Here is a 27,362-nt window from a genome sequence, read left to right as displayed (position 1 = left end):
CATCCTTCCTTCCTTTCTCTTATCATTGGCTAATACCGGCCTAAAAAAATTTTTATATTTTTATTTACAAAATTTTAAAAAAATAAAAAAGATTTTTGTTTTTAATTTATTTTAAAAAATATAATAGCGACACAAATAAACTAAGATGCTAACTGCCAATTTAATGATCCATTGTGCCAAACTGGGCCAGAGCTTTAACCAGCTTTCATGCACTTATGGCGTCATCCCACTCGCCACCGCACTCCAAGTGCACCCCGCGCGGCCGGGCCCCACCACCCCGGACGCCGACTTCCCTCCGTCCGGACCACAAAATCCCAGCCCCTCCCGTCAAATACGCGGGCCCCACATAAAGTTAACTCTCAGCCGAGGAGAACCGTATCTCTCGCCTCACCTCCGCGATTCGTGCAACGCTCGTATATCTCCATCCGTTGTATAATCCTAACGCATCCCCAAGTCTCTCTGTACTCCCTGTTCGTTTCTTTTCCTCTCTTCGATATTGTTTCTCGGTTCCAAATCTCGTAATTTCTTAATTTGTTCGATTCTTTGATCCATCGGTTCCAGCTCGAATTCGATCGAATCCGTTGGATCTAGGGTTTCTGCAGATAGTCCGGTCGATTCCAGCTCTATTTTTTCGCTGTTTGTTTCAATTGCCGCTTCTGATTTGAGTTGAAAGTGGCTGGAGTTCTGGAGTTCTTCTTGATCGCCAATGGCGGATCACTCGGATACCGATTCCAGTCCGAAGGCTTCGAGCAGTTCTGATTCCAATTCCGGCGGCGAGGAGGAGAAGCCGATTGGCGCAATCCGGACGCCGGCCAAGGCCGGCGAGGATCCGAGCGCGTACGCTGATCCCGAATCCCCGAGCACCGGCCAGCAATCGTCTGATGAGAGCGGGAGCAGCGATGGAGTGCTGGTCGAGCTCCCGGGCAATCCAGATCAGGTAGGTTGTCTCTTTTTTGGTTAAAGATGGGATTTTTTGTGGGTTCAGATTTGGTTCTCTTGTTGAATTGATGCTGAAGAACTCGGAATACAGGAATCCAGAGGGTTGCGGGGGAATCGTGACAGTGGCATTCTGGTAAATATCGATGGATCGATGCAGGAGCCGCCGGACGAGGTGGACCGGAGGGAGGATGCGGGGAAGGAGGAGACTTTCGAGGATGCGTCCGACCAGCTGGGCGTCGTGGGCAGTCGGAGCAGCGGGCTCGAGGAGTCAATGGCCGTAATTGAGACTGGGGAGAGTTCCCCGGGGAGATTGGCTACCAGCGATCTTGCCAGGGTGCGGGCTCGGCTTGAGGACACCATGGCCGAATGCAGAAAGTATAAGGTGAGGTGCCCCTTCTGTTCACCTAGAAAAAACAAATGATTTTTGATTTTTATTCATCAAGGAGTAGATTTGATTCAGGAAGAGAGGGAGTTGTTTGGGAGGCAAGTTGTCAGTCTACGCCAACAACTTCAAGATATGATTAATCAACAATCAGTACTTGCTGTAAACAATGCTGAATTGGTCGAACATCTTCACCAGCTGGAGACAGAGGAACGCGAGGAGGACAAAGCATTGTCATCTCCCACTCCATTACACAGGATGTTAGGTGATTGCTCCAAGTTTATCCATCATTTGAAAGGCATTCTTGGTGAGCAGTTAAATTATGATAGCACAGTCAAGGAGCTTCGTTCTGTTCTTTATGTCAAAGATCAAGAGATCGAAGACCTCAATGTGAAAGCCTCAGAATCTTTGATGTCTCGTGATGTCATCCTTTCTTACTTGGATGCACTTCGGGAGGCATGGTCTGAGTCTTTGAAAGAGTCATCTGATGTTGTTTCCAATAGGTTGTTAGCTTCCCTTTCATCTGTAGTTGGACGAGAACATGGCTCTTTGGAAGATTCTGCTGTTGATGGAATTTCTCTTATTGAGAAGAAGACCTTGTTGTTGATAGAGAAGCACATGCAGTTCTTATCAGAAATCCAACAAGTTGGGCAGTGTTTGGCAGAGATCAGGCCTGACTTTGCAAATTCACCAGAGAATGAATCAGGTATTGTCTTTAGTGTCGCTCGCGAAGAGTTGCTTGAAAGCAAGAGAAAGGAAGCTTTTCTTCAGGAGAGGATGATTAAGCTCGAGGAAGAAAATGGGAAACTGGCTCAAGAGGTCAAGAAGATGAAAGAAAGTTTAGGAGAGGCAAATGCAGAAACAAGCAAAACTAAGATGGAACTTGAGCAGACAGAGAACAGGTTGGCAGCAGCCAGAGAGAAGCTTAGCATTGCTGTGTCGAAGGGAAAATCATTGGTTCAACATCGTGATTCCTTGAAGCAGTCATTGGCTGAGAAGACGAGTGAGCTTGAGAGCTGCATGCAGGAGTTGCAACAGAAGTCTGATGCCTTACAAGCTAGTGAAGCCAGTGCTAATGAGCTGAAGCAGTTAGTAGCTGAGAAGATGGCTGAGCTCGAGGGGTGGATGCTGGAGCTGCAACAGAAGTCTGATGCCTTACAAGCTAGTGAAGTCAGTGCCAATGAGCTGAAGCAGTTGGTAGCTCAGAGGACAAGTGAGCTTGAGGGGTGCATGCGGGAGTTGCAACAAAAGTCTGATGCCTTACAAGCTGCAGAAGCCAGTGCTGATGAGTTGAAGCTGTTATTAGCGGAGAAGACAAGTGAACTTGAGAGGTGCTTGCATGATTTGCAACAAAAGTATGATGATTTGCAAAGTACCGAGGCCACTGCTGAGGAATTGAAGCAGTTATTGGCCAAAAAGTCAAGTGAGCTTGAGAATTGCTTGACAGAGTTGCAACAAAAATCTGATACATTACAAACTGCAGAAGCCACTGCTGAGGAGTTAAAGCAGTTACTAGCGGACAAGACCAGTGAGCTCGAGAAGTGCTTGGCAGAGTTGCGACAAAAATCTGATGCCTTAGAGACTGTTAATGCTAGAACTCAGGAACTGAGTGAAACACACAGTTTGGTTAGTTCCCTAAGAGAGTCACTCTCACAAAGAGACATGGTTCTTCGGGAAATAGAAGAAATTATGTCAACTGATTCCACACAAGAGCTGCATTCCATGGAGGCCATAGATAGGGTAAGGTGGTTTGTAAATCAAAAAAGGCTTGCAGATATCATCTTCCTGGAAAATCACAAAGCTAAAGATGCCTTGTCCTTGATTGGGCTACCAGAAAGCATTTCATCAAGTGAATTGAACTCTCAAATCAATTGGCTAGTGAACTCATTCACCCAGGCTAAAGATGATATTATCAAGCTCCAGGAAGAAATTGCTAGCACCCAGCTCGCTGTAGCATCACATGAATCAGAATTCTCGGAAACACACAGGGAAATAGATCACCTGACTAAGTCTATCTTGGAAGAGAAACAAGCAAAGGAATATCTACAGAACGAGCACAAAAACCTCAGATGCAAATATGAAGAGATAGCTGAAAAGTTGTCTATTCTTTCTTCTGAGAAGGATGGGTTAATGAAGGTATTACTAGAGGTCTCTGAAATCACGCTGGATGATCAACCATCTGTTGACATGAATGTGATGATAGAGAAATGCATGGCTAAAATCAGAGAAAGGATCAAAATCTCGTTTGCTGAGAGTGAACAGATAGAAAGGGTGCAAAGTTTATTGTATGTAAGCAGTCAGGAGCTGAAGCTTTGTGAGATGATTCTGGAAGAAGATCTGATTGATAGGTCCACAATGATGAGGCTATCAGATGAGTTGGGAAGAGTGTCAGAGGAACTGGTTGCTTTGAGAAGTGATAAAGACTCCTTGCAAAAAGAGCTTGAGCGAGCGGAAGAAAAATCTTCTCTTCTTAGGGAAAAGTTGTCCATGGCTGTAAAGAAAGGAAAGGGTTTGGTGCAAGAACGTGAAGGATTTAAACACTCTCTGGATGAAAAAAGTTCTGAAATCGAGAAGCTAAAACATGACCTGCAGCTAAAAGATTCTGCTATCCATGATTACCAGGAGCAGATCAACAGTTTATCTGGGCTCCCAGAGCACATTCAGAAGCTAGAGTCAGATATTGCTTCCTTGAAAAATCAAAGAGATCAAAGTGAACAGATCTTGCAGAAAAGCAATAGTACATTGCAAAGATTAGTTGATTCTATAGAAAACATTGTCCTTCCTACAGATGATATCTTTGTGGGGCCCGTAGAAAAGCTGAACTGGATTGCAGAGCACATTAAAAAATTACAAGTTGCTGAGGCTCATATGCAGAAAGAGCTAGATAAAGTTAAAGAGGAAGCTACCTTGTATTCTAACAGGTTTGCTGATGCCTCAGCAACTATAAAATCACTAGAGGACAGATTAGCTGATGCAGAAAAGCATATTTCTTTCATTGCTGACGAAAAAAAGGACCTGCAACTTGGTAGAGCTTCTATAGAGCAAGAGTTGGAGAAAATGAGAGAGGAACATTATATGCAGGCTAGCAAGTTAGCAGATGCTTATGCAACTATAAAATCTTTGGAAGATGCCTTATCACAGGCAGAAAGAAACGGTTCTCTACTGGTTGCTGAAAAGACTGAAGCAGAATCAAAAAGCAAAGAGGAGATCATTGCACTGAATGCCAAACTAGCTGAGTGCATGGAAGAGTTGGCAGGAACTCATGGCAGTTTAGAAAACTATTCAGCTCAGCTGAATAGCCACTTAGGACATTTTCAGATGCTTGTGAAGGATGAAGGCCTACTATCCTTAATGACTGAAGAGTTCAGGAAAAAGGTTGAAAATTTGAGAAGTATGGGACTTCTAATTCACAATATGCATGAGCAGTTTGCTGAGAAGGGACTACATCTTCATCCTGAGGTAGTTGTTATTTGTGTTTGTCAGATGTTATTTTTCATCAGTTTGTCTCTATCGCTTTTGGTTGCTGTCAAGGGTTGAAGTATGTACCAGTCTGTCCCAGCAGTGCTATATTGTATCTGTAGAGGACTGGTACCAGGTATGTCCCTTGGTACCATACCTTACTGACACATTGTAGTTAGTGCCACTTTTTGTTGTGTCAGCACCAACTAGCATACCATGTTGGTACGGTATGCAGCACTACCATACTGCCCCCATCTCCAACCAGTATGGCTACTAGTATCACCATTGGTGACTAGTACTCAATGATTTATTTTCATAGTCAAACCATAAAGCAAATGAAGCAATAAAGGTAGAAGACTACCTAAAAGCCCCATGGGATAGGAAGCAATTTCATACCAAACTGGTATGCGGAGGCCCAAGGGAGAAGCAAAAGGCACAATAGGAATACACACGAAATAGAAAGAAAATCCTTTTTTTTGTTTGATCTAATGACCGAAAAACATAGGGAAGATTGAGGGCTTGAGATATAGGAACCTTCTGTTCAGAATTTGCATGAAAGTGTTCTTTGAGAGGATTACATACTCATCTTGATCTGGAGCTAGTTGTGGTTGTTTTCATTAGCTATGACCATTTTAATTACTTATATTTGACATGTTATCTCTCATTATTTTTGTCCATGATCTTTATTGTTACCGGTCTTTGTTCTAAATAATTTCTTCTTTTTTAAACTTATAAGCAAATGAATATAATAAAGATAGAAAAGAATGTAAGGTATCCGTATGTTAGTAGGAATTGAATTTACATAAGCAGGCCCAAGGGATGAAGAGACAGGATAGGAATATACAGCAAATGGCAGGAAAATAATACTATAGAGTATAGACATTATCATGTTGTATAATTATGTGGCTTAGCTTTCTATTGCTGGATTTAGATTTCACGCATCATGATATAGACCTAGATTGAGATTGATGGGAACTCCAAAAGGAATGCAGTTATATCATTTTATGATATGATGGAGCTTATATTCCTAATTACTAAATGGGAAAACTTTTGATACATCGAGTCACGTTATGTCTGCTTTGAAGACATCAGGAAGGAGCCTCACACAGGCTTCAAATATAGCATATATAGATAATAACACAACCGGATCCACTGCAAGAACATTGTTGTTAAGTAAATGGTTAAAGTCTCTAGTTTCTTTTTCTGCCAAATCTTTGAGAGAACTTAGTGAAACAGAAGACCAAGAATACAGTCACTCCTCATCATTTTTCAACACTGAATGTGCATGCTTTATTGAAGAAAGTAGCATTTAGTACACTAGAACAACTTAAATTGTTGAAAGTTTGTTATGGTTTTAATGGCCATCTAATATAGATATGGAGCAGAAGAGAGGAAACATGTACAAGAATTTAGTTTCCTAATTTACTTCCCAAATGCATCAACCCAGACCAAAACAGTTACCAACCTAACCATCCAACGATTATTTCTTTAGGATTTCCTTTTTCCTCTCTTGTTGGATTAGTTCATACAGTCGAGAAATTTTTTTAAAAATGTTTTCTTTAAAAAAAAAGAGATGATCTGATGTCTACTAAAACCCAGTTAGCTAAAGTTTTAGACCAATCTTTGATGGCTGACTTGGTTGTTGTCAGCAGAGATCCCTGTTAGGTTGTACTACTTGGCATATACAATGACATTTTATGTTTCCAGGTGCCCTTTATTATGCTATGAGTGTCTAATGTGTGCTAAAGTCATTATTCATAATGACTGTAATGAATCATTTGTGGTTTCTCCATATTTAGCATTTTCTTATATGAGTTTTTTGATGCATATGTAACATATAGTTATTTACTAAAAGTTCATATGAAGTTCTATAACTGTTATAAGACAATACATGCTTCTACAATGGCTAGTGACAGTTATTGCAATTTTAGAAAACCCCGCACTGATAGGAGAATTAATTGCAGTTATATTACTATTTGCAAAATGATTTAAGATTATGCTGGAGTCATCAAGTAAGCTTAAATTATATAGGAAGCAACTGTTTTTGACTTATTCTGGCTACTTGTTTTGTTGGACTCACTCAGTTGCTGAGGAACTGATAAACTCTTGTTGCATCTACAAAAAGAAAAGTGTAAGGATAGTTGTACAGGCCAGGCTGTTTCTTATATTGACTTGTCTATGATTGGCTTTTTGGGCATCCCTTTTTTTGGCTTACTGTCTATTGCTACAATTTTCTGCTATAGTTATTAGATCTTTTTATATGTTTGTTTATTTTCTCTTCTCAAAGATCTCATATTTACATGAGTTGGTTTTGGATCATTGTTGATTATTTTGATGAGCACAAATTGGAAAAAGAAAAGGATAGAGAGGATATGCCATAGTATGCTGGAAGCAACAAGACTCACATCAGTTCCTATTAAGGTCTGCGTACTGACCGTACCGACGTACCGGTGGGCATTGGTACGGTACTAGTACCGTACTGAACCTAACCGGTACCGTACCGGTTAGGCTAGTTCGGCTAGGTTTCGGCCCCGGCGTGCAGCAAATTTAATATTTAACCCGTACCGATGCGAACCGAGCCGGTTCGCACCCGTACGGGTATGTACTAACATGAACTGAGCCGGTTCGCACTAGTATGGAGTTGGAACTGATAGGTTCTGACCCAGATAGGGTTGGAACCGATTTCAAGGGCTATATCGGACCGGTGCCTATCGGTACTGGTCCGGTACGGGCTGAACGACCGGTTCCGGTCGGTTCAGCATACTATGGTTCCCATTATTTGAGATCTCTATTAAGATAATTTTTGCTAGGTGCCAGATGAAAATTGATAGATAGCACAACCAAAAGTAATGAAAGACTTTGAAAGGCATGGAAGAGTTATGAATGTAAGAATAATGGGTACTACGATAAAGTGCAGAATATTATGGTTGAACTAGAACAAGTTTGGCTAACAAAATTTTTGAAAATTTTAAAACCAAAGAAGATTCCTAACATGTATATTACAGAGAATTGTAGTAGTATCCTGTTGTATTTATAGAGGTGATCTAGAAATGTACATAATTTTCAAAAATAAAGCAAGCATTGTTACCAGATTATGCAAAGGGTGGTAGAGAAAAGAATGGTATAGCTGATAAGCATTTCATGGGACAAATTTGGTTTTCTGCCAAGCCAATTGAGTAAAAAGGCAATTTCTTGCATGGGCTCCTTTCTTTCTTTTTTCAAAGAGCTCTAAGGCTATCATTATCTGATATAGGGTATTGGAATACAGTCAACCCTTATTAGAGCTTGCAGTTCAACAGGTAACACATCCACCTGTTATTTACAATTTCCTAACCAATTTGTTACTTGGTTCATTTCTCTTCTTGCCTAGGCAGTTCTTGAATAGGTGGATGGACCTCTCACATGGTTATAACCTAGAAAATGAATGTGCAGAGGTGTTTCATAGTTTCACGTGAAGGTCATTGACGGAAGTTAAGAGGGTGCTTTATTGTTAGATGGATTCTTCTACGTGGTTGAGGTGTTAGTATTGGAGAGTACTGACAACTGCATGAGGATCAATAAATGTAGGATTCATTGGTCTCTAAACAAAGGATCATGATTTTGCAGAACCTAATCGAAGAACTTTATAAAATTCAAGATATTTCGTCGAAAACTAATTGATATCTAACTAGAGCATCGTTAAGAAACACCATGCACGTCTCTTAGACATAGAACTAGCTAGGGGTCCATATGGAAATACATTCTGATTGATAAATTGTGCCTGTAAGGTGTATTGTGCTTATTTCTGGTTTGACCCATGATAAATATTTCATAAATCACAAGTGGTCCATCTTTATCTCTTTTTGCGACATACTATTTGCAATCTAGTATATTCTCTGGATATAAGATGTAGATTTAAAATTTTTCACATATATCGACAACACCTTATGATACTTTTCTGGCACGTAGTCTATATTCATATGCAAACAAAGCAAGTGAAAAAGCAAGCACGAAAACAATTTATAGCTTGAGTGATGATGTCTTTAGTGCTAGGAAAAGATATCGGTTTTTAAAGTTTTGATGGAATTGAAACTTACTATTCCAATAATCCAGTGGTCAAGTTAGTAAATGTGATGTCTTATAGATGATTGGTTAGTATGTTGATTTTGTTGTTCTTGTTATTAAACCTAAAACTTTACTTTATGATTATAGTTTTTTTTTTAATTTATGCTTCTTTTTTCTGAAGAAAAGTAAACTTGTTACTTTAAACATGTTACCAAGGCAAACTAAATTTTAAGAATCTGCCATTTTCGTGTTTGTGTCCATATTGTGATTTGACACATGTATCCATGCTTTACCCGATGATAGAAAGATGTTGCATAGTAGTGGATGGTAGGCAGATTGTATCTTTTAATACTTCTGTTCCGGTCTCTCATTCTTCTATGGTGTTTTCTTTTTGTCCTTCCCCTGCTCATCCCCTTTCTTTGAGGTTTCTTTCTCACAATTGCCATATGGCACAATCTAGAATGTTGGCCAAAGTCATGGGTAGATTGACATTTGCTAGATAGTAGGGTCATAAATGTCATGTGGAGCCTTTGAAGAACGACAACACCATATGATACTTCTATGGCACGTAGTCTATATTCATATACAAACAAAGCAAGTACTAGAACAATTTATGGCTTGAGTTTATGTCCTTAGTGCTAGGAAAAAATATCGGTTTTAAAAGTTATGATGGAATTGAAACTTATTCTAATAATCCAGTGGTTAAATTAGTAAATGTGATGCTCTATAGGTGATTGGTTAGTATGTTGATCTTGTTGTTCTTGTAATGAAACCTACTATGATTATAGTTTTTTTTTTTTTTTTTGCTTCTTTTTTCCAAAGAAAAGTAAACTTGTTACTGTAAATATGGTTTCATGAAGCTGCTATTTTCATGCTTGTGTCCATCTTGTGGTTTGACACACATATCCATGCTAACCTGATGATAGGAAGATGTTGCATAGTAGTAGGGGGTAGGCAGATTATATCCCTTAATATTTCTAATTTACTATTCTGGTCTCTCATTTTTTTTCCATGTAGTTTTCCTTTTGTCCTTCCCCTGCTCATCCCCTTTTCTCAACATTCTTTGATGTTTCTTTCTCACAATTGCCTTATGGCACAATCTAGAATGTTAGCCAAATTCATGGGTAGATTGAAATTTGCTAGATAGTAGGTTCGTAAGTCTAATGTGGAGCCTTTGATTTGAGTTCCTCTTCATAGTGGACCACATCTTAATGGGTTAAAGCATCTTTTTTGCTATTGTTGTTGTATAATGTTTGATAGCAATCATTATAATGGATCAAACTTTTCTTTTTTGGAATATAATTTTGAATTTTTAAAGCATTATAATTGTTACGACTGTCTCAATAGTTCACCATAGGTTCAACCTATGGTTTTATATGTGCAGAACAATTTTAATAAAACGAAGTGACATAGTCAAAAATTGATGCTCTGGTGTTTCTAATGAAGTCTCAAACTTATCCAACGTAGAGTTTATCTTTGGCCTAAATCAACAAATTTTGGGCTTGGAAGCATCAACTGTGGCTTGAGAGGGCTCTCTTACCATTTATATATATATATATTGGGGAGGAAGCATCTAATGCATCATATACTAATCAACTATAAAACCTAGTATATTTTAACATACAATGGAAGGAGTAAGAAAAGAAAATGTCATATGTGTACAAAGGGCATCGGGTCCTGCTCTCTGCTAGTGCTACTAGTTTGAAATAAATGTAGACCTTATTGAATGTTGCTCCATTAGTGGTTGATGAGCAACGTCCAAGCCTTCTAGCCAATTTGAATTAGTAGTGCAGGTTCTTGGAAGGTTTTAAGAAACAAATTGAAAGATGTCAATGAGCCTTTCAAAATATAATCTAGTGGTCTATATCCTCTCCTTAGGTATAGAACAATAGGTCCTAATAAATCAATGATCCGACTGTTACTTCAAGCTAGATGATTTACATGCTGGACTTCCACTGCTGCCACACAAACGCAAAGGATCCAGTTCTTTAATAACCCCGCAAAGCTTAGGTCATGGGCAACCTGGACACTTCCACAGCTTTTTCTTCAATTCTAACCTTAAACAACAAATGTAAGTATTTCTGCTGACGATGGCTGACACTTCTGAAACTTTTTCTTCAATTCTAACCTTGAACAACAAATGTAAGCATTTGTGCTGATGATGACTGGTTTTCTGCTCTTCAAACAAAGCAAATTCAACAATTCAAAACTCATCCTTGATGAACCTTTGCAACCACAAACAAAGTGGCATTTACACACAATAAATTTTGGCGACTCAATTATTTCCCAGCTTGAATTACCGCATCGTCACCTTTTGATCAAAATCTTATGGCTAATAGATGACTTGGAGATGATGAATGATTGTCTATAAACAACATACACATGTCGTCTTGTTAAAGCCTAGAATTTTTCCAATAGAGGGTGATTGATATTGGATAATGTAGCTACTAGGGAAGCACTTCATGATGAAGGGTTGAGAAATTACCTAACTTCAATGGAGACATATCAAAGGATTTCAATGGATTTATGCTAATAACATTTTAAATTTCATCACCACATTTTGAGAGGAGAATGATTATGTTGTAGAAATGGAAGTCTGAATGACTTCAAAGAATTATTAAAAATTCACAAGAGCAAGAATGTTTGTCTAATTCAATGAAAATTTTGATGGAGTGATTAAGTTCATTATAGTGAATAGAGGTTTGGTTTACCAGCAAGGATCTTCCACTTAGGGTGGCACACCAACAAAATTTAAGATATTCACTTGCCCCCATTCATACATGAAAAAGGGATCTTGCAATTGGCGAGAAGGATCAAGTTTCTCTCATAATGTTTCTAATTGTTTAACCTTACTATAATTGCTAACCTTATCGCATCTTTATGGGGTTAGCTTCAATTAGACTTCAAGTTAGCCTCCATTATAATGAACAATTATGGTGTTTTTGTTTTGAGGAAATCGACTATAGGACCCGGACTATGCTGATTGTACCATATATAATTAGGACACTAGGTCTTGCGATGCATCTGGGATTTCAAGTCTCTCTAGAGTAGGTTATCCCAATTTGTCCCAGTTGGGATGGATTGGGATAGTTGCGTCTCGACATTTGGGACAACTTGTTATCCCATGGACACCAATTTTTAAATTTAATTTTGTTTTTTTTATTTTTTTGTCTTTGTTCTTTTTTGTAGATAGTGGTTCTATTCCTTTTCAGTATTATCCTAGTACCATATCGATTTGACCCCAGAACAGCCCTAGACCGGGATGAGTCTTAGCATCGAGATTTAAACCCTTGTCATAAGTGCCAAAATCCTATTGGCCTTCTTTCTCCACCTCTGCATCTTTTCCTTATTTCAGCTTGGGGTTGCTGGTTGGTGGGGATTAAATCTCACTCCCAACCAAGAAACACGGTACCATCCCAAACCATCCGATTTAGGATGTTCCAAACCGTACCAAGGCGAACTGGCATGATTCTGCCCTTGCTCCACCTCTCTCGACGTCTCTTCCTCCCCCTCCCTCTCCCTCTCCTCCCTTCCTCTTCCTCTCTTTCTCCTCTCTCTCCTTCCTTTCCCCCTCCTGCAGTTTTCCTTTGTCGATACGTGCCAGAATGGCATGGCACGATACCGTAATGCGGCCAACTAGTACGGGTGCCGGTAGTGGTACCGCATACCTTGCTCCTTACTAATAATACATTGATACTAGTGGAAAAAAAAACTAGTCCACAATTCTTGGTTTAGAAATGATAGAAAAAGATGGAAACTAAACTTAACAATTGTTGTCATTCATTCAAAAATCCAACCATGAAATATCTTTTCTTTCCATTTTTTAGTAACTTATGCAATCATCATTAACTGAGATGACCAGCTCATCTAGGAACCACATCTTTTCCCTTACATAGAATTCTAGAATATTTTACCAAAATTACATAACTACAGCAAGTCACTACTTTCTAAATTAAATTTGATATATTATTTTATGATTAAAATAAGATGTCTGCATCTCTAGATTTTTACTAAATCTAGATATCCGACCCACAAGATTTGGAATATAATCAAGAGCAAGGATTGAATACCTAGAACATGTTGGCCTATCCCTATTGTTTCGAATCAAATTGATGAGTGCTGGGTTTGGTTTGTGACTCCAGCACAGAACCTAGGTTGTCCTAGTTGGTATTGGGCATTATGAATTGGAGTGGTAACCGACACCAGTTGGTGATGCATCAAAATGAGTTGCACAAATCTCTTTCTTTTCCTTAAACACATTCGAGAGGAGGAAAGAAAGGGACAAGAAACCTAACAAACAACTGTAAAAACTTGTAACACAATGTAAGAAACAAATAAACTGAAAAATTGTATCCCAAATAGCACTAGTCAATCCAAATAAACACTTAAAAAATAGAAAATAGAAATAATGCCATATTGGTGACGATACTAGTACCAACACCATAGAGCAACTCATAAGCTCAAAACCTTAAATTATGCCAAACCCTGAAAAAATCCTTTAAAAAGTCATTAAAAACAACAGAAAGGAGAAAAATGACATCCCATTGAATTACTAGGACACCAGGCCGTCCCAACTAAAAGTATGATATCATTAAATATTGCACCATCCTAGTCCCTGATCAATACCAATTTTAGGACTGAGATTTTAAATCTTTATTGAGCATAATGCTATATGGCACCATTTAGTCATCTATCAATTCCTCGTCCTGACGTGGCATGAGGGAATTGTTATGATTCACTTGGGGTTGGTTGAATCGCAATAAGTCAGTTTTTCCATGAGCCATGAACACAGAATCGGCAGGGTGAGAAGTGCTCTTCATAGAATTTTCTAAAATTAATCTTGTCCCACAATATATCTATACAAAGAGAAGTTCTGCATATGCATGAGCGCTTGACAAATCAGCCTACACACTATGACATGTCATGTGAGCATGAGGAATTGATAAGTGACTAAATGGTTGAGGAAAGCTCAGGTACATGTTCTTGTGGATTTAGTGGAACTTTTTATTACTAAATTTAGGAATGACCAGCCTCTTGTAGGTTATTCAGCCTATACTAAATGTACAATAAACTGATCCTACCATATTTGAAATGCTCAAATCTTTTGGAAGCTGAAGTCTACTAAAATGCCAACCCTTCATCATTTAGTGCATCTTTAGTTTCTTTATGCATACAAAACTCATGCCAGTCTACAAAGCAATTCTCAAACTTGACAGCAAGGTTTCTTCAAGGAATGACATATCTCATGTTGCTGTGCCAGCCTAATATTGGCAGGTACATACCAAGCTGTGCCATATTGGTAGGCACACATGGGCACCACAGCGTGGCAAGCATGGGCCATGCACTTGTGGCTGTGCCATATCAATCAATGAATTAGATTATTCAGACCAACTTAAACCATGCTTAAGTTGATTATGAACCCATGCATTCAATTTATCTTGAATTTTCTTCTACTGTGCATGTGCATTTGGTCGGAGACTTCACACATTGTCCTCGGCAGATGTGACCTTTCCATATTGGAAAAATGTACTGAAAGTTCTTGGTTCTTCTTTGGTAAATTATGCTGGAACTCATAAGCATGGTTGGTACTGATTCATTGTGCACCATCAGATTGTTCAGTTATTCTTTTCAGGAGAGAAAAGAATAACAATATATAATAATATATAAGATGCCAGGCAGATGGTGAAAGGGCTGGTCTTTCATCTTTTGCTAGGTTTATGAAGCCACTTTCCCATCCTTAGTGATGTAATCTTAATCTTGTAGGGGAAAATTTATTCAGTAGTTACCTGTTTGGTTTCTTTTCTTTTGTACTTTTGTTTCTTTAATTTAGACTTAATATCTTGTCATGTTATGGGACAAGACAACCCATATTCTTTTGATTTTCTGATCTTTTTTGGTTTATTACAACTTACTGCTGAGTGTCATAAAACAAAGAGAGATAATGTAATTCAACTGTTTGATTGAATATATCTTTTATAAATGTGATTTTATGGAATAAGATATGAACTTGATTCTCCATGGATAAACTATTGATTTGTTACATCACTTGTAAAGAGGGAAATATACATGAAAATTATTTTTAAAGGAATCTTTATTTTCCTTTATCATTAAAACAATATTTTGAACTGGCCACGTGGCCATTTTTTTCCACCATGCTTTTCTCTTTGTTATCCTTGGTAGGTTGTATTCAACTGATCTAATGAATAAAAGTTATGCACTTATAAGTGTGTGCACTTGAAGGGTATAGACATCCATCCAAAGTATGATGTCAGTTCCATGCATTTAATTATGCTATTTTCAGCAAGTGGTTTGTGCGCCTTTTGTCATGTGTTAGTGTTACCACTACATCACATTGTAATATGGCTCTTGCATGATAATTGCTTCTTTAGAGCTTCATTTTTGGCCATCATATATTTCTCGTATGGTTATCTTGTCATGGATATGATCATTATACAGTAACTGATCATATATTTATAGCTACTAACAATGTCACATTCTCACCTTCCTTTTTTTGCTTTGTCTTGGCTCCACAAAGTTGTTTTTGGAATAGGAATTAGTGAAAATAAAAGTGAAAGATGAGGGCTACAATCAAAGATGATGGCAAAAAAGAGTGTCCCGCTGATTTTTTTGGTTTATGTTTATAATTTGGGAAGATATTTTATTGTATAAGTTCATAGCATCATTTTTCTTTAGGGGTCAAAAATTACATTTTGGCGAAATGTTTATGATCCACACCTGACTAGATGCCAGCACTTCTTTATAGCTGGACATGAGGCTGGCATTAACAGAGTTACTTATTGGTTTATTCAAGTTATAAAGGAACATGACAGAGTATTTCCACAATTATATAGGCAGTCTAAGTCCTGATTTTCAAAAGTATTGTATTATATTGCTGAAAGCAATCACTAGGTTGATCTGATGATTTTTTTAGGCCTTTCTGTCTTTCAGCTAAAAATATCATGATCTCATTTTTCTTGTTTAGAAACTTTAGAGATGTTCAAGTACTTTTCAAATTTTTGTTTCTCTTTTTTTATCTTAAACTGTGACATATTAACAATCCCATTTATTTCATTCCTCTGTATTTATTTTTAAACAGTCTCATACCATTGAATTCCCATCTGATTGATCTACTGATGTGGAAATCTGCAGCATGATCATGAGTTTACAAAGCTTTTCTCCCTGTCAAGATTTGAGGATTTTCTCAGTGATAACATACTTCATAACATGACAAGCACACCTGACCTAGGTGATGTTCCATCCTTGACTTCAATCATAGAAGGACTTCATGCTCAAGCAAAACTTCTCCGTGTCAGATTTGGAGGTTTGTCTAAATATATGGATGACCATCTTGCACTTGTGTTGCATGGTCTGCAAGCAACAAGAGGTGAATTCATTCATTTGCTTGATCTTGGAGAATCTTTGAACTCAGATTTGGTTAAGTTGGAAGCTCATAACCAGTCTCAAGAAGCTAAAATTGTTTCTTTACAAAGAGCGGTGACGGCACTTTTTTCAGCATGCGTGGATGCTACCCAAGAACTTCAAATTGAATTCCATTATTTAATGAATTTAGACTCTAACACAGAGGAGGACATAATGAATTCTAGCCTGGACTCAAGATTCAGACAAGCTGTTTCAGGTGGGGTAGAAGGGGGGTATGCTGATGATTATGCTAAGGCAGCAGATGATTTATTACATGCTGCCAGGAGAGTCAAAATTCAGTGTCAACAATTAGGCAATGTCAAGGAAGTCTGGGTGACAACCATAGATGATCTGAAAGATAAATTGAAACAAGCTGAGTTGACTGTTGACACTGCCATTCAAGATCGGCATCTGAGCCAAGAAAGAGTTTCTACATTGGAGAGGGATCTTGAAGCACTGCAAGCTACCTGCAATGAAATGAACTCTCAGATAGAGAATTATCAGGCTATAGAGAAGATGTTGAGGAATAAAGAAGAAGAACTTTTGTCTCTACAACGCACTCTAACTGAAAAAGAAAGAGGTAAGTGCAAACCAGCATTTTTGTTTTCCCTAGACATTTGTCCTTGCTAGCATATTCAGTTCTCATCTTTTTTGTACTTCTTTTGTCTTTTCACGGATAGATGATCAGCTGTTCTCACAAGACCAACTGGAAACCCTTATTCATAAAATCAATAACATGGAGATTCCTTTCAGCGAGTTGGAAACACAGAGTGAAGAATTTCATTTCTCAAGTCCTGTTGACAAGCTCTTTTATATTATAGATAAATTCAGTGAGCTGCTGCATAGGTTGGATATCCTCACTGATGAGAATGAGGATATGCAGTTGATTCATGCATCGCATGTTCACGAAATTGAACAATTGAAAAAGGCTGCTGAGGCCATTGGTACTAATTATCAGGAATTTGAGTCAAAGAGGTCAGAGTTATTTGAGTTGACTGTTGGTCTGGAAAAAGTTATACAGATGTTGGGAGGAAGTGATTCAATTGAAGATCAGAAACCTAAGGCAAAAGCCCTTGTAACTGTTTTGGAAAGACTGGCAATAGCTTCAAGTGTGGATTCTGAAAATTCCAAGTCAAGGATACAGGAACTGGGAGCTAAGTTGCAGGCAAAGGAAAAGGCTGTGGATGAATTGACAGCAAAAATTAAGATGCTTGAAGAGTCATTTCATTCTCGCCCTGCACAGACTGACATTGTAAAAGAAAGGACTGCCTTTGAAGCATCTCCAGCAGCAACAGGATCAGAGATATCTGAGATTGAAGATGTGGTACGATTCATTTTTATGTCCTTTCTGTTTTCAGCTGGAGAGGAATATTTTATCTTTACTATTGAGTATGTTTAATTATTAGAGTTGATGGAGGCATGCCTCAGATTAGGGATTATTGCATCCTTGCAAGAATTTAAATGGGTAGGAACAAAATTAAAATGTTTTATCTTGAGGGATCAAAGTCCTTTTACTTGATTTGTTGGCCAAAGCTGATAAGGGTACAAGACCAATTCTGAGTGATATACTGGTTGCTGCACAATGAACTAGGTTCCTCTCAAAAGAAAGATGTTAAATATATAAAAATCAATAAAAAGTTTAGAACTCACTAAGTATCTGAAGTTCTGAACATAAAACAGATGTTAAAAACAGTTAATGAGTAGTCGTTAATACTTGAGTTCATAAAGTTATGCTATCTATTTCTTCGAATATAATTGAGCATGTTTAACTCTGAAAATATATGGAGTGAAAGAAACTAGAATTGTGTTGAGATTATACATTCATTAAGTATGTCGTACTGGACGGTACGGAGGTACCGTACCGTACCAGTTCGGTACTGGTGCCCGATATGGGTGGCGTACCGACACTCAGTACGCCAAAAAATTTTTGTATCGTACCATACCGACACTGTGCTAGTGTGGCACCGGTACGGGATCCGGTACCGAGACAACAAACCTTGCATTCATAAATCTAAAATCTAAAAGTCAAGGCAGAAAAATGACTTAATGAGGATAGAAGCTTGCACTGAAAGTGTATGCTGTGGAATTCTCATGTATAGTTCTGCATATTGAATGCATAAATTTGTTCACATCATAAATCCTATATTGATGCCTTATATATTTTTCAATCATGAACTTTTTGAATGAGAATTAAACTTCAAGATTGTAAATAAAAAATTAAATCATACATGCATAGATCCAACAAAAGTTAGTGCACGTGTATTAGATTGCTATTCAACGTCCTTGAAAGCAATAGACTGAAGTTGTTTTTATGTTGTAAATTGTTTTCCTTTGCCACCGGACAAGAAATGTCACATATGACTTACAAAAGGAGATGGATATTTATTTTGCAATCGCCTTCTTTTCTCCTCTTATCCCTTGTCTCCATATTCTTCAAATATATTCCATTAGAGTGTACAAATCATGGAAAGATCTATTTTTAATTACCTGTAGCCAGCTGGTACCAACCATAACTGACCTGAGCATTATGGTTTCAGATTAGGGGTAGTTCTGGTTCCTCCTGAAAGCTGACCCTGTAAGGGAAGAGAGTTTGAGTTTTACTGTGCTGTGCTTGTAGGGGAATGCACCAGCCAGCTTTATTAGCAATTAAGCATATTCTATTTGATTTCTGTCATTATATATGTAGGGGGTAGATGGGTAGACATAGGAAGGGTTATTCTCAATAAAGACAACTATATATGACAAGACTTATCTGATTATAGGAAAGAATGGAGGGATAGATATCTTATAGGAAAAGAATAGGTTGGATGAACCAGAGGGGTCATTCTACAGTATTATGTAATCCTCGTATGCCATTTATACTTGGGTGGTAATTCAAGAAATTAAAAGATAGGCCAACAAATCATGGATCAACATGTTCAGCAATATAGTAACCATGTTCTAAGTACATACGGTTGTGTGGAAAGTTGGGAATGCTGGATTGGATGTGTATTAACATAAGAAAGGATACATTTACAAAAGGAGTATACTAAAGGGCATGTGAGATGACAATGAGTAATTGAGTTCTAATTGGTGTTATATAGGTGTATCCTGTCTGAGGATGTGTTTGTGACAAGAACGTGGTTTGACATGTAACAAGTTTTAGAAAGGAGGAAGACCTAAAGTTGCATGGAGGAAATGCTGTAGAAATTAATGGTAAATTTGGCTATTATAAAGCTTGTAGCAGTAGAAATGATTGACAAAGTAGATTCTATATTGTTGGGGTGGAGCTTGTTGGTTACTGATTAAGTCAAGGATGATTAAAAATGGAAACATGAGATATAGATTAATTACTTTTGGAAGAAAGCTGATTTGTGTATTGGTACGTTGGATTGGAAACACAAACTAGGAGGCAGCATAGATTGAGTGGAATACGAACTGGTCTTCAATGATCACACCTCAGAGGTGAACAAATCGGACTCTTTAATTGATCAAGGATGGGGAGATTGGCCAACCTTTAAACCCAAAAAATTAATCTGCATATTTTCCATATTGATGAAATCAACTGAAATTTCATTAAATCTTAAGTTTTCTAAAAATAACATTTTTGTTTATAAAAAGATTATAACAGCTTGAAGCCATAGGGATTTGACCTGTCTTATCAAGCAGCTCAACATACATGTTGTTATATCATCATGTTACTTTAGGAGTATGGCTATTTAACCCTTGTTGTTCGTCTATCAGTAATAGGTTTATCCGTTTTCTATTGCTGGCTTCAATCCAAGTTAGTATGGTGCTATATATGGAGTTGTTGGAACCATTTTGATTCTTTGTCCTTACCTATGGGATCTCCTATGAATCTTGTCCATGAGATATCCTTTCCTTTCAACAACTCAATGCAATTTCTTTTGTCCCCTTACAAATATTGGTTTTGGTTCATTTGATTTTCCATTTATTTTTTCAGATGACTAGTCCATACCTATTAAATTTAGACTGCCTTGAATATCATTGCTGAATCTTTATTGTTCTCCATTTAGGTTCCATATTTTTTTTCCCTTTCTGTGTCATTCCACACATCCTTGGCCTTTCCATCCTCTTATCTGATATTCAACCATTATTGTGCATGTTATTTTATGTCGAGCTTAAGCATTTACTACCATTTCCTATATTCTGATCCCTCCATTTGTTAATGTTCTCTGATAGTCTGATGCATCCTTCACCCATTGCCTCATCTCACATATACGGTGACCCATGTCCTGCGCAATTGTAATCCTTTACACACAATTTATGTCTCGGCTTTCTTATGTTTAACTTGTAGCTGTGAAAAATTTGGTCCTTTAATCATTAGTGGCCATCATGAACTCCAATCTTATGAAGAAGTTAAACATTTAGAGGGGCAGGTCACCATGGTACTGGAGCTATATGCTCTTTAGTGAACCTAATTTTGTCTCATCCTCCTCATAGAAGGTCACTATTAGATTCAAGGTGAGTTACCAAAGCAAGACCCATTCAGATGTTTCAGTTGAGCAACCCATTCAGATGGTTTAGTGGAGCACTGCATGGGTTGTTTGTTTTATGCATATTCCCACTTGAATTCTTGACATCATTTATGCTATTACATTGCCTTGTGATAAAGTTGACCACTATGCTCATTGACTGCTGTGTATAATTAACTCCTCTATTTTTGATTGGCACAAAAAGCTGTGTTTCGTTAATCTCCCATGGAATCCATTTGTAACCCTCCCCTTTACCAAAAGCTGTCATGGACATTTTATCCTGATTTGATACTCCCCTTAGCATTCTAAACTGCTCTCGTAAGTAGATGCCATCATTTTATTCTCATTGCCCTTCAAAAGCAATAGATGGATGGACTTTGAGCCCTTCCCTACTTGGATGTTGAGGTTTCTCAAACTTGTGGATGGTGTTGCCACAATAGAATGCAACTGCTGTGTTCCCAACTGGATTAATAGCATGCATCTATTTGGAGTATGCACCTTCTATTGATTTGATGGTTACCTGAAGTTTCATGTTGTTGATAATAAACCCCTTACATATTCCTGGTGCATATTTTCAATTGGTGAGTGTTCAGATCTGTTTGCAGTTTTGTAAATGCTCATATAATTGATGTGGTGGCTATCCTGTTCATGTTTCTTGTTTGGTGGACCTTGCGCTTTCTTGGTTGCCTTTAAGGAAACATAACTTCTTATATTCTCTCTTTGACCTCCTTATGCAAGTTCAAAGCCTCTAATTGATGTTGCGGCTAGTGAGTCTATTAATGAAAACCCTATTTCTAGACATTGCATTTCATGTCTTGGAGATTCTCATCTCCCAGATAGGCAAGAAGCTGTATATAGCTTCTCGTCACAATTGTGGCCAAGTATGGAGCAATGCTCAATATCATTAGAGAAGCTGTTTGGCTTGATTTTCTCATAACCTAGGTATGGTGACTATTATCGTTCATTTTCCTACTTTTACCGTGTGCATCATAATGCTTTTTTAAGAGCTCGAGTCTGGATTTTGGCAACATGTAAAACAAATGGAGTTTTATTATCACTCAGCTCTCCATGTTTATCATCTACAGAATAGTTTCAGAACATCCAATCGATTGAGAGCTTTTAGATCCCTTTGTGAAGATCCATATCACCAACCATCATGTCTTTGATATCCACTAGAAGAATTCTTGGAGTTCACGAGAGGGGGGAGGGAGTGTGAAATATTGTTTTATGAGGTTGTACGTTAATGTATTAGATTCTGGCATAAGATGTAAGAAGTCTCAAGAAATGAAAGAATTTCTTGTGATTTCAACAGATAGGCTATGCAGAGCACTTAAGCGGGAGGCTGTTGAGCACAAAGAGTGGTTATTAGTAAGTAGGAATTAGCTATTTGCAAGTTATTTTTAGATACACTTATGAGGGGCTGTATGTTATCATGACTACATGTATTATTACCTGTTACCACTTCTTTAGTAAATATTGCTTTATTGTGTCTCCCTGATGAAGTTACAACTGCATTTCACATCCTTGGTATCTTTTGTCTATTCTGAAAGTTTGATATGAAAAGATTCTGCTGTACTCCAGAATCTGCAGAGGTAATGTATGTTTAGAGAGTCTGATGGATGGGGAAGTGCTAAAAGAGGAGAAAGCAAGAATAGGTGAAATTGCCTGGATTTGAAGCTTGCAATTTTATTAAGAAATGGTACTGATGCTTCCAATATCTAAGAAAATGACCAGAATGCATCTTGTATCAATTTCTCCTGAGATTATCAAAGGCGTATGAATGAATTCCTTGACTGCCGAAGGGCACCTATGCTCCAAAGTGGACTGCTTAATGACTTAGCCAATCCATCTCAATGGAAAGGCAAAAGACCAACAAAAGCTTGGAAATTAACACTGTTAACTTATATTTTTTCATGTCATACATATAAATAACTAAATAAAACCATTATAATTTGAGATTGAATTATCGGCTTGGTATGCAATTTGAATTGTAACAACTAACAGGTAGAGAACAACTCAAAACAATCAGCATAATCAGCATGTCAACTCATTAGTCTTTCATGAAATGTAGACACATGCTAAAAAAGTAAAAACAGAGAGCTATTGTGGTAGGATGAAAAAACAAGTATGGGAAAACATAGATGAAGTGAGAAAAACAGAAAATACAACAGAAGAAGAATGGAGATAAAAGAAGCGTGCAACTTGGGAAGAGGCGAAAAACAACAGAGGAAAGCATATGAGTAAAGGGAGCATAAAAACAGATTTACAGAAAAGAGGGGTGGGGGTGGAGAACATATAGCTGTGGGGGGATGAACTAGGAGTATAAAGAACGAAAGAAGGCAGGTTGTATGGGAGATGGTGGGATGTTGGGGGAGGGTAAAAGAAATGACAAGAATTAAAGAGGGATAGGAAAAGAGACAACAAAGGATTAAATAAGAGGAGGATAAAAGAGCAAAGAAAGAAGAATGAAGAAGGGGATGAAAAAGAGGTAGAATCTTGTGGAAATGGGATGGAAAAATACCTGTCCAGGGCTTTTGAGCAGTCAGGTAACTGTTGTTTGGGCTGCCAGAGACTCTCGAGTAGGCAGTGGACCGTTGGAACTGCAGAGGGTCATCAGTGAAGTGACTCTAGAACTGCCACTTGCCCTTAACTTCTGATGGAGGGAGAGTGTTGGGTTTGGATGAGTTCAGGATGAAGGTTATAACTTATAAACATGTCCTCTTCCATGCAAGTAGTAAACATGTGCGCTGAAAGCATGCGTCTCTAGTCACGTTCAGAGTATGCAGGGATAACAATATTCATAGTCATAAAGATGTAACGAAGAAGGCTTATTCTGTGCTTGTCCATTTCCATGGAAATTTAGAGCTTATGGCTACATTCATAATCATACCAAGCCTTTTCAAGTTCTTAGTTACGCTTTGATCTACATTTTCTTGTTTCCAAACACAACACAGACAAATTAAATATAACCACAAAACCATAACAAGCAAGACTAATCCTTTGCTGTTTGTTCCAATTAAGTCTTAATCTCTTCTTTCAACTCAAACCATCTCATTTCTTTCATCTTCTCTGCCTTCCCATCCCTCTATGCATCCGAGCACTTCCCAAAATTAGCAGCTGTTGTCATTGTCTCTATGCTGATAGTATCTTTATTGGGCCAGTATCAGTTTATCCAGTACATCATAGATCATCAGATTTATGAAACCAAATTGCAACATAGTATTTTATCATTGAAATACTAACGTGCATGCAATTTTAATTATTCATACTGGAGATCCTGAACTTGCTTATGCATATATGCAGGGGCCAATTGGAAAGAACTCAATATCACCTGTCACCACTGCTGCACATGTGAGAACAATGCGGAAGGGCTCAAATGAACATCTGGTTCTTAGTATTGATTCTGAGTCCGATCGGTTAATTGCGGCCCAGGAAACTGATGATAAAGGTTTGATATTGACAGCCTCTGTGATCTTACTGTAGTTCTATGTGCAGTACCTTCCTGATGGAATATCAATTCCTTTCATGTCAGGTCATGTTTTCAAATCTCTGAACACATCTGGTCTCATTCCAAGGCAAGGAAAGTTGATTGCAGATCGGGTTGATGGTATCTGGTAAATTTGTCATCTTTTAACTTCACTGATGCTTATGCTTTCTACTTGTTTTTACATTCATGCAATGATTGATCCTTGAGTAGTAAATCTACAAAACAAAATTTTATTTATTCAGATATTTGGGAATCAGTTCTGCAATAAGATTGTCCACCCATTTTTTCTTTTGAATATTAGTTTGATAAAACCAAACGTAGATATAAAGATAAAGCTGCCTTTGTTTAGGATTTACATCTGTATCAAGTATCAACAAGTAGATCTATTTGGCTTGCCAACTAGCTTACCTGTTAGTATCCACCAAGGGGGAAGGTGGAGACATGAGAAAGAAGGATAAAAATGGGATGGGGATCATTGGAGTCCTGCGAACCCTTTATTTTTTTTGGATTCCAGAATTACCTGTTTGGGTGGATTTCAATGTCCCAAACAACTTGGAACGGGGTAGGATGAGTTCTGGTTCCTCCTGTCTCTCTTCTGTCTTGGAGGCCCCATCTAGAATGGGAGACATTCTAGTCCATCCTACTTCTCTTTCTTCCCTTTCCCTGGGTTGCTATTCCCACCTTATGTTACATGGACTCGGGTTCATGTCTCAGGTGCTGGTATTTTTCCATCTGTTGCATCCTTTCAATTTCTAAATCTAATGGACCTGGCAACATAGCTCCCAACATGACATCTTACATATAGGTGATCGGGCATCGAAATAGGCCCTTATTTATGGCTGAAGATCATCAGCTTTTCTAAATTTAAGCAGATGAAGTTATTCTATTCTGCATTTGGTGCTTTTGCAGGGTTTCTGGAGGTCGGATATTAATGAGTCGCCCAGGAGCAAGGCTAGGTCTCATAGCATATTGGATCTTCTTGCATCTATGGCTGTTGGGCACCATTCTGTAACATTGCAAAGTAGTAGCCACCGCTTACAACTCGCAAATTGTACCATAGAATGTTTTATTTTTATTTTATTTTATTTTTACATATGATCTATAAGTCATTCATTTTTCCCTCATCCGCTTAAATCTGTATTCGGTCATTCATTGGATATCATACAAGTCAAGGATATAAGTCCATAAGAATAATATCACTTTTGGGTACATTCAAGTTGGGGATGCATTGCTTTGGTTTGATCTAATGGTGAGCTAGTCACGGTTCTGGCAACCACTCTACCTGATGCTGAAGTCAAATATCTGGACACATATCTCGGCATGGACCGATACCAGATGGATAACATGCGAGATAAGGTCTCTATGTATCAGGTTTTTCCAGCTCCGCCGAGTTCAGTCACAGATGTCTTGAGCAGATCTTTGACTTAAAAGGGTCAGGCAAATGGACTGCTTCTCAATGCAAGCATGTAGAGAGGTAAACTCTAAAACAGGTTGAAACAGGTTTGTGGTTTCTATACCTATCTGAATCCTCTAGGTCAGGCTTCAAGTGAATTGGACTGAATTGTTTCATATCCGAAATCTGAACTGAAAAATAATCTGGTCCAGTCCAAACCAAAGTCGTTTCGGTCAGAACTGGATCAAAAAAAAAAAAAAAACAAAGAAAAACAATCTAAATATGGACTTATTTGGACCAGGTCAAACCAGCTCGAACTTTACTGGAATTTATGAAACTAGTTGCTGTTTGCATCAACTTTATGTAGTTAATCATTCCTTTAGATTATTAATCTTCTTGATACTCTGTCATTTGTTTTCCTTCTGTTATTGGGTGAGGTTTACATAGAGGCCAGGTTGAGCTTCCTTGTAATGTGTTGGCTTAAAGGCTTTGTGCCGGACATAGGACGAATTTTACCCAGCCATACATCATCATACCATTATTGGGGATGGAGCAGGTGGTGGGAAGGGTTGTTCCATTTCCTTGGCATGAAAAGTTCTCTTACCATAAGGATGCAAATGAGTCAGGTTGGACTTTACCACAACCTGACACAGGTTATTTTTTGGATATTGATTTTGAACCCAAACCCAACGTGTTGTCTTGATAGGTCAAGTCGGGCACACGAGGAAAATTGTAGACCCAATAGGTCATTTCATCTAATTGGGGTGATGCATGACCTAGACCCAACCAAAGTGTTCGAGTCTAGATCGGGATCATGACAGATCTATAGTTTGGGTGAAGCATTTAGCAATCCTTTTATAGCTAGAAAAATATAATAATTTGTTATCAAATATAAAATCAGTAAAGACTTTAAATAAAATTAAACAAACGTTAACTTAAACATGAATTTTTCATTCAAATAGAACTTATAAATTTGATCCAACAAATGAACATATTCAATAATCAAGTTTGCAAATTACAATTTTAATAAAATAAATAATATTCATTTAAAATAATAAATAATCAATATATCTGAGAACATTATAAATAAGCTCATGTGGACAAAAAATAAATTCTTAACACAACCTAGTGAGAGAGAGAGAAGGTTTAAAGGTTCAGCCTCTGGGGTGAAAGGATATGGATTTGTTTAATGAAGTTTAATCAATTAATGGGGAAAGATCTTTAGAGAGAAAGATGGAGCTTGTTTTATTATGATTTGGTCTAAATTGGTTTTGATATATCTTTTATTAGTCCCAAAAGGATCAAATTATTCGCAATTTCGGCCAAGTTAGGTCAGAAATTATACATCGCAGACCTAAGCTATTTTTCAACCTTTAATTTTTTTTATCTCGGCTATCGCTTGCTCTAATATTCGGATCTTAGGCTGTGCCCCATCTCGAGCTATTATCCATCTGACTTTAAGGAATTGATCAAGTCAGGTCTAATCAAATTGGGTCTAAATTATCTCAGGAGATAGCCTTGCTCATTTGCAGCCCTAATAATATGAGGGAAATAGTGTAAATATAGGAATTCATGAGACATAGGGAGCTAGTTGAATATCAAGTTGAGTCTTATTAATTTAGTGGACATAGGGAAGTTTTTTCATGCACTAAATTGGTGCTGTAAAGTATTTTCACTTCATGATATATCAATCATATCCAATAATGTTACCGATAGTGTCATATACTATATCTGCAAATTTACTCATAATTTTAACATGGAAAA

The 27,362-nt window shown here is 37.8% G+C and overlaps 1 protein-coding gene across 1 annotated transcript; it reads left to right on the top strand.

The window, feature by feature from the left end:
- The first annotated feature begins 430 nt into the window (after positions 1-430).
- On the top strand, positions 431-25,421 carry LOC103711608 (myosin-11-like). Its single transcript, XM_008797829.4, has 8 exons — positions 431-937; positions 1,031-1,321; positions 1,400-4,780; positions 15,974-16,823; positions 16,924-17,567; positions 24,022-24,166; positions 24,251-24,332; positions 25,115-25,421. The coding sequence occupies exons 1-8, from the start codon at positions 707-709 to the stop codon at positions 25,215-25,217; spliced, it is 5,727 nt and encodes a 1,908-aa protein (XP_008796051.2). The 5' UTR covers positions 431-706; the 3' UTR covers positions 25,218-25,421.
- Positions 25,422-27,362: the final 1,941 nt, after the last annotated feature.

Source organism: Phoenix dactylifera, chromosome 14, assembly GCF_009389715.1.
Source record: "Phoenix dactylifera cultivar Barhee BC4 chromosome 14, palm_55x_up_171113_PBpolish2nd_filt_p, whole genome shotgun sequence".
In the NCBI taxonomy this organism is placed as follows: Eukaryota; Viridiplantae; Streptophyta; class Magnoliopsida; order Arecales; family Arecaceae; genus Phoenix; species Phoenix dactylifera.
The sequence above is the reverse complement of the archived record's forward strand: the minus strand, read 5'-3'. Positions and strand labels throughout refer to the sequence as shown.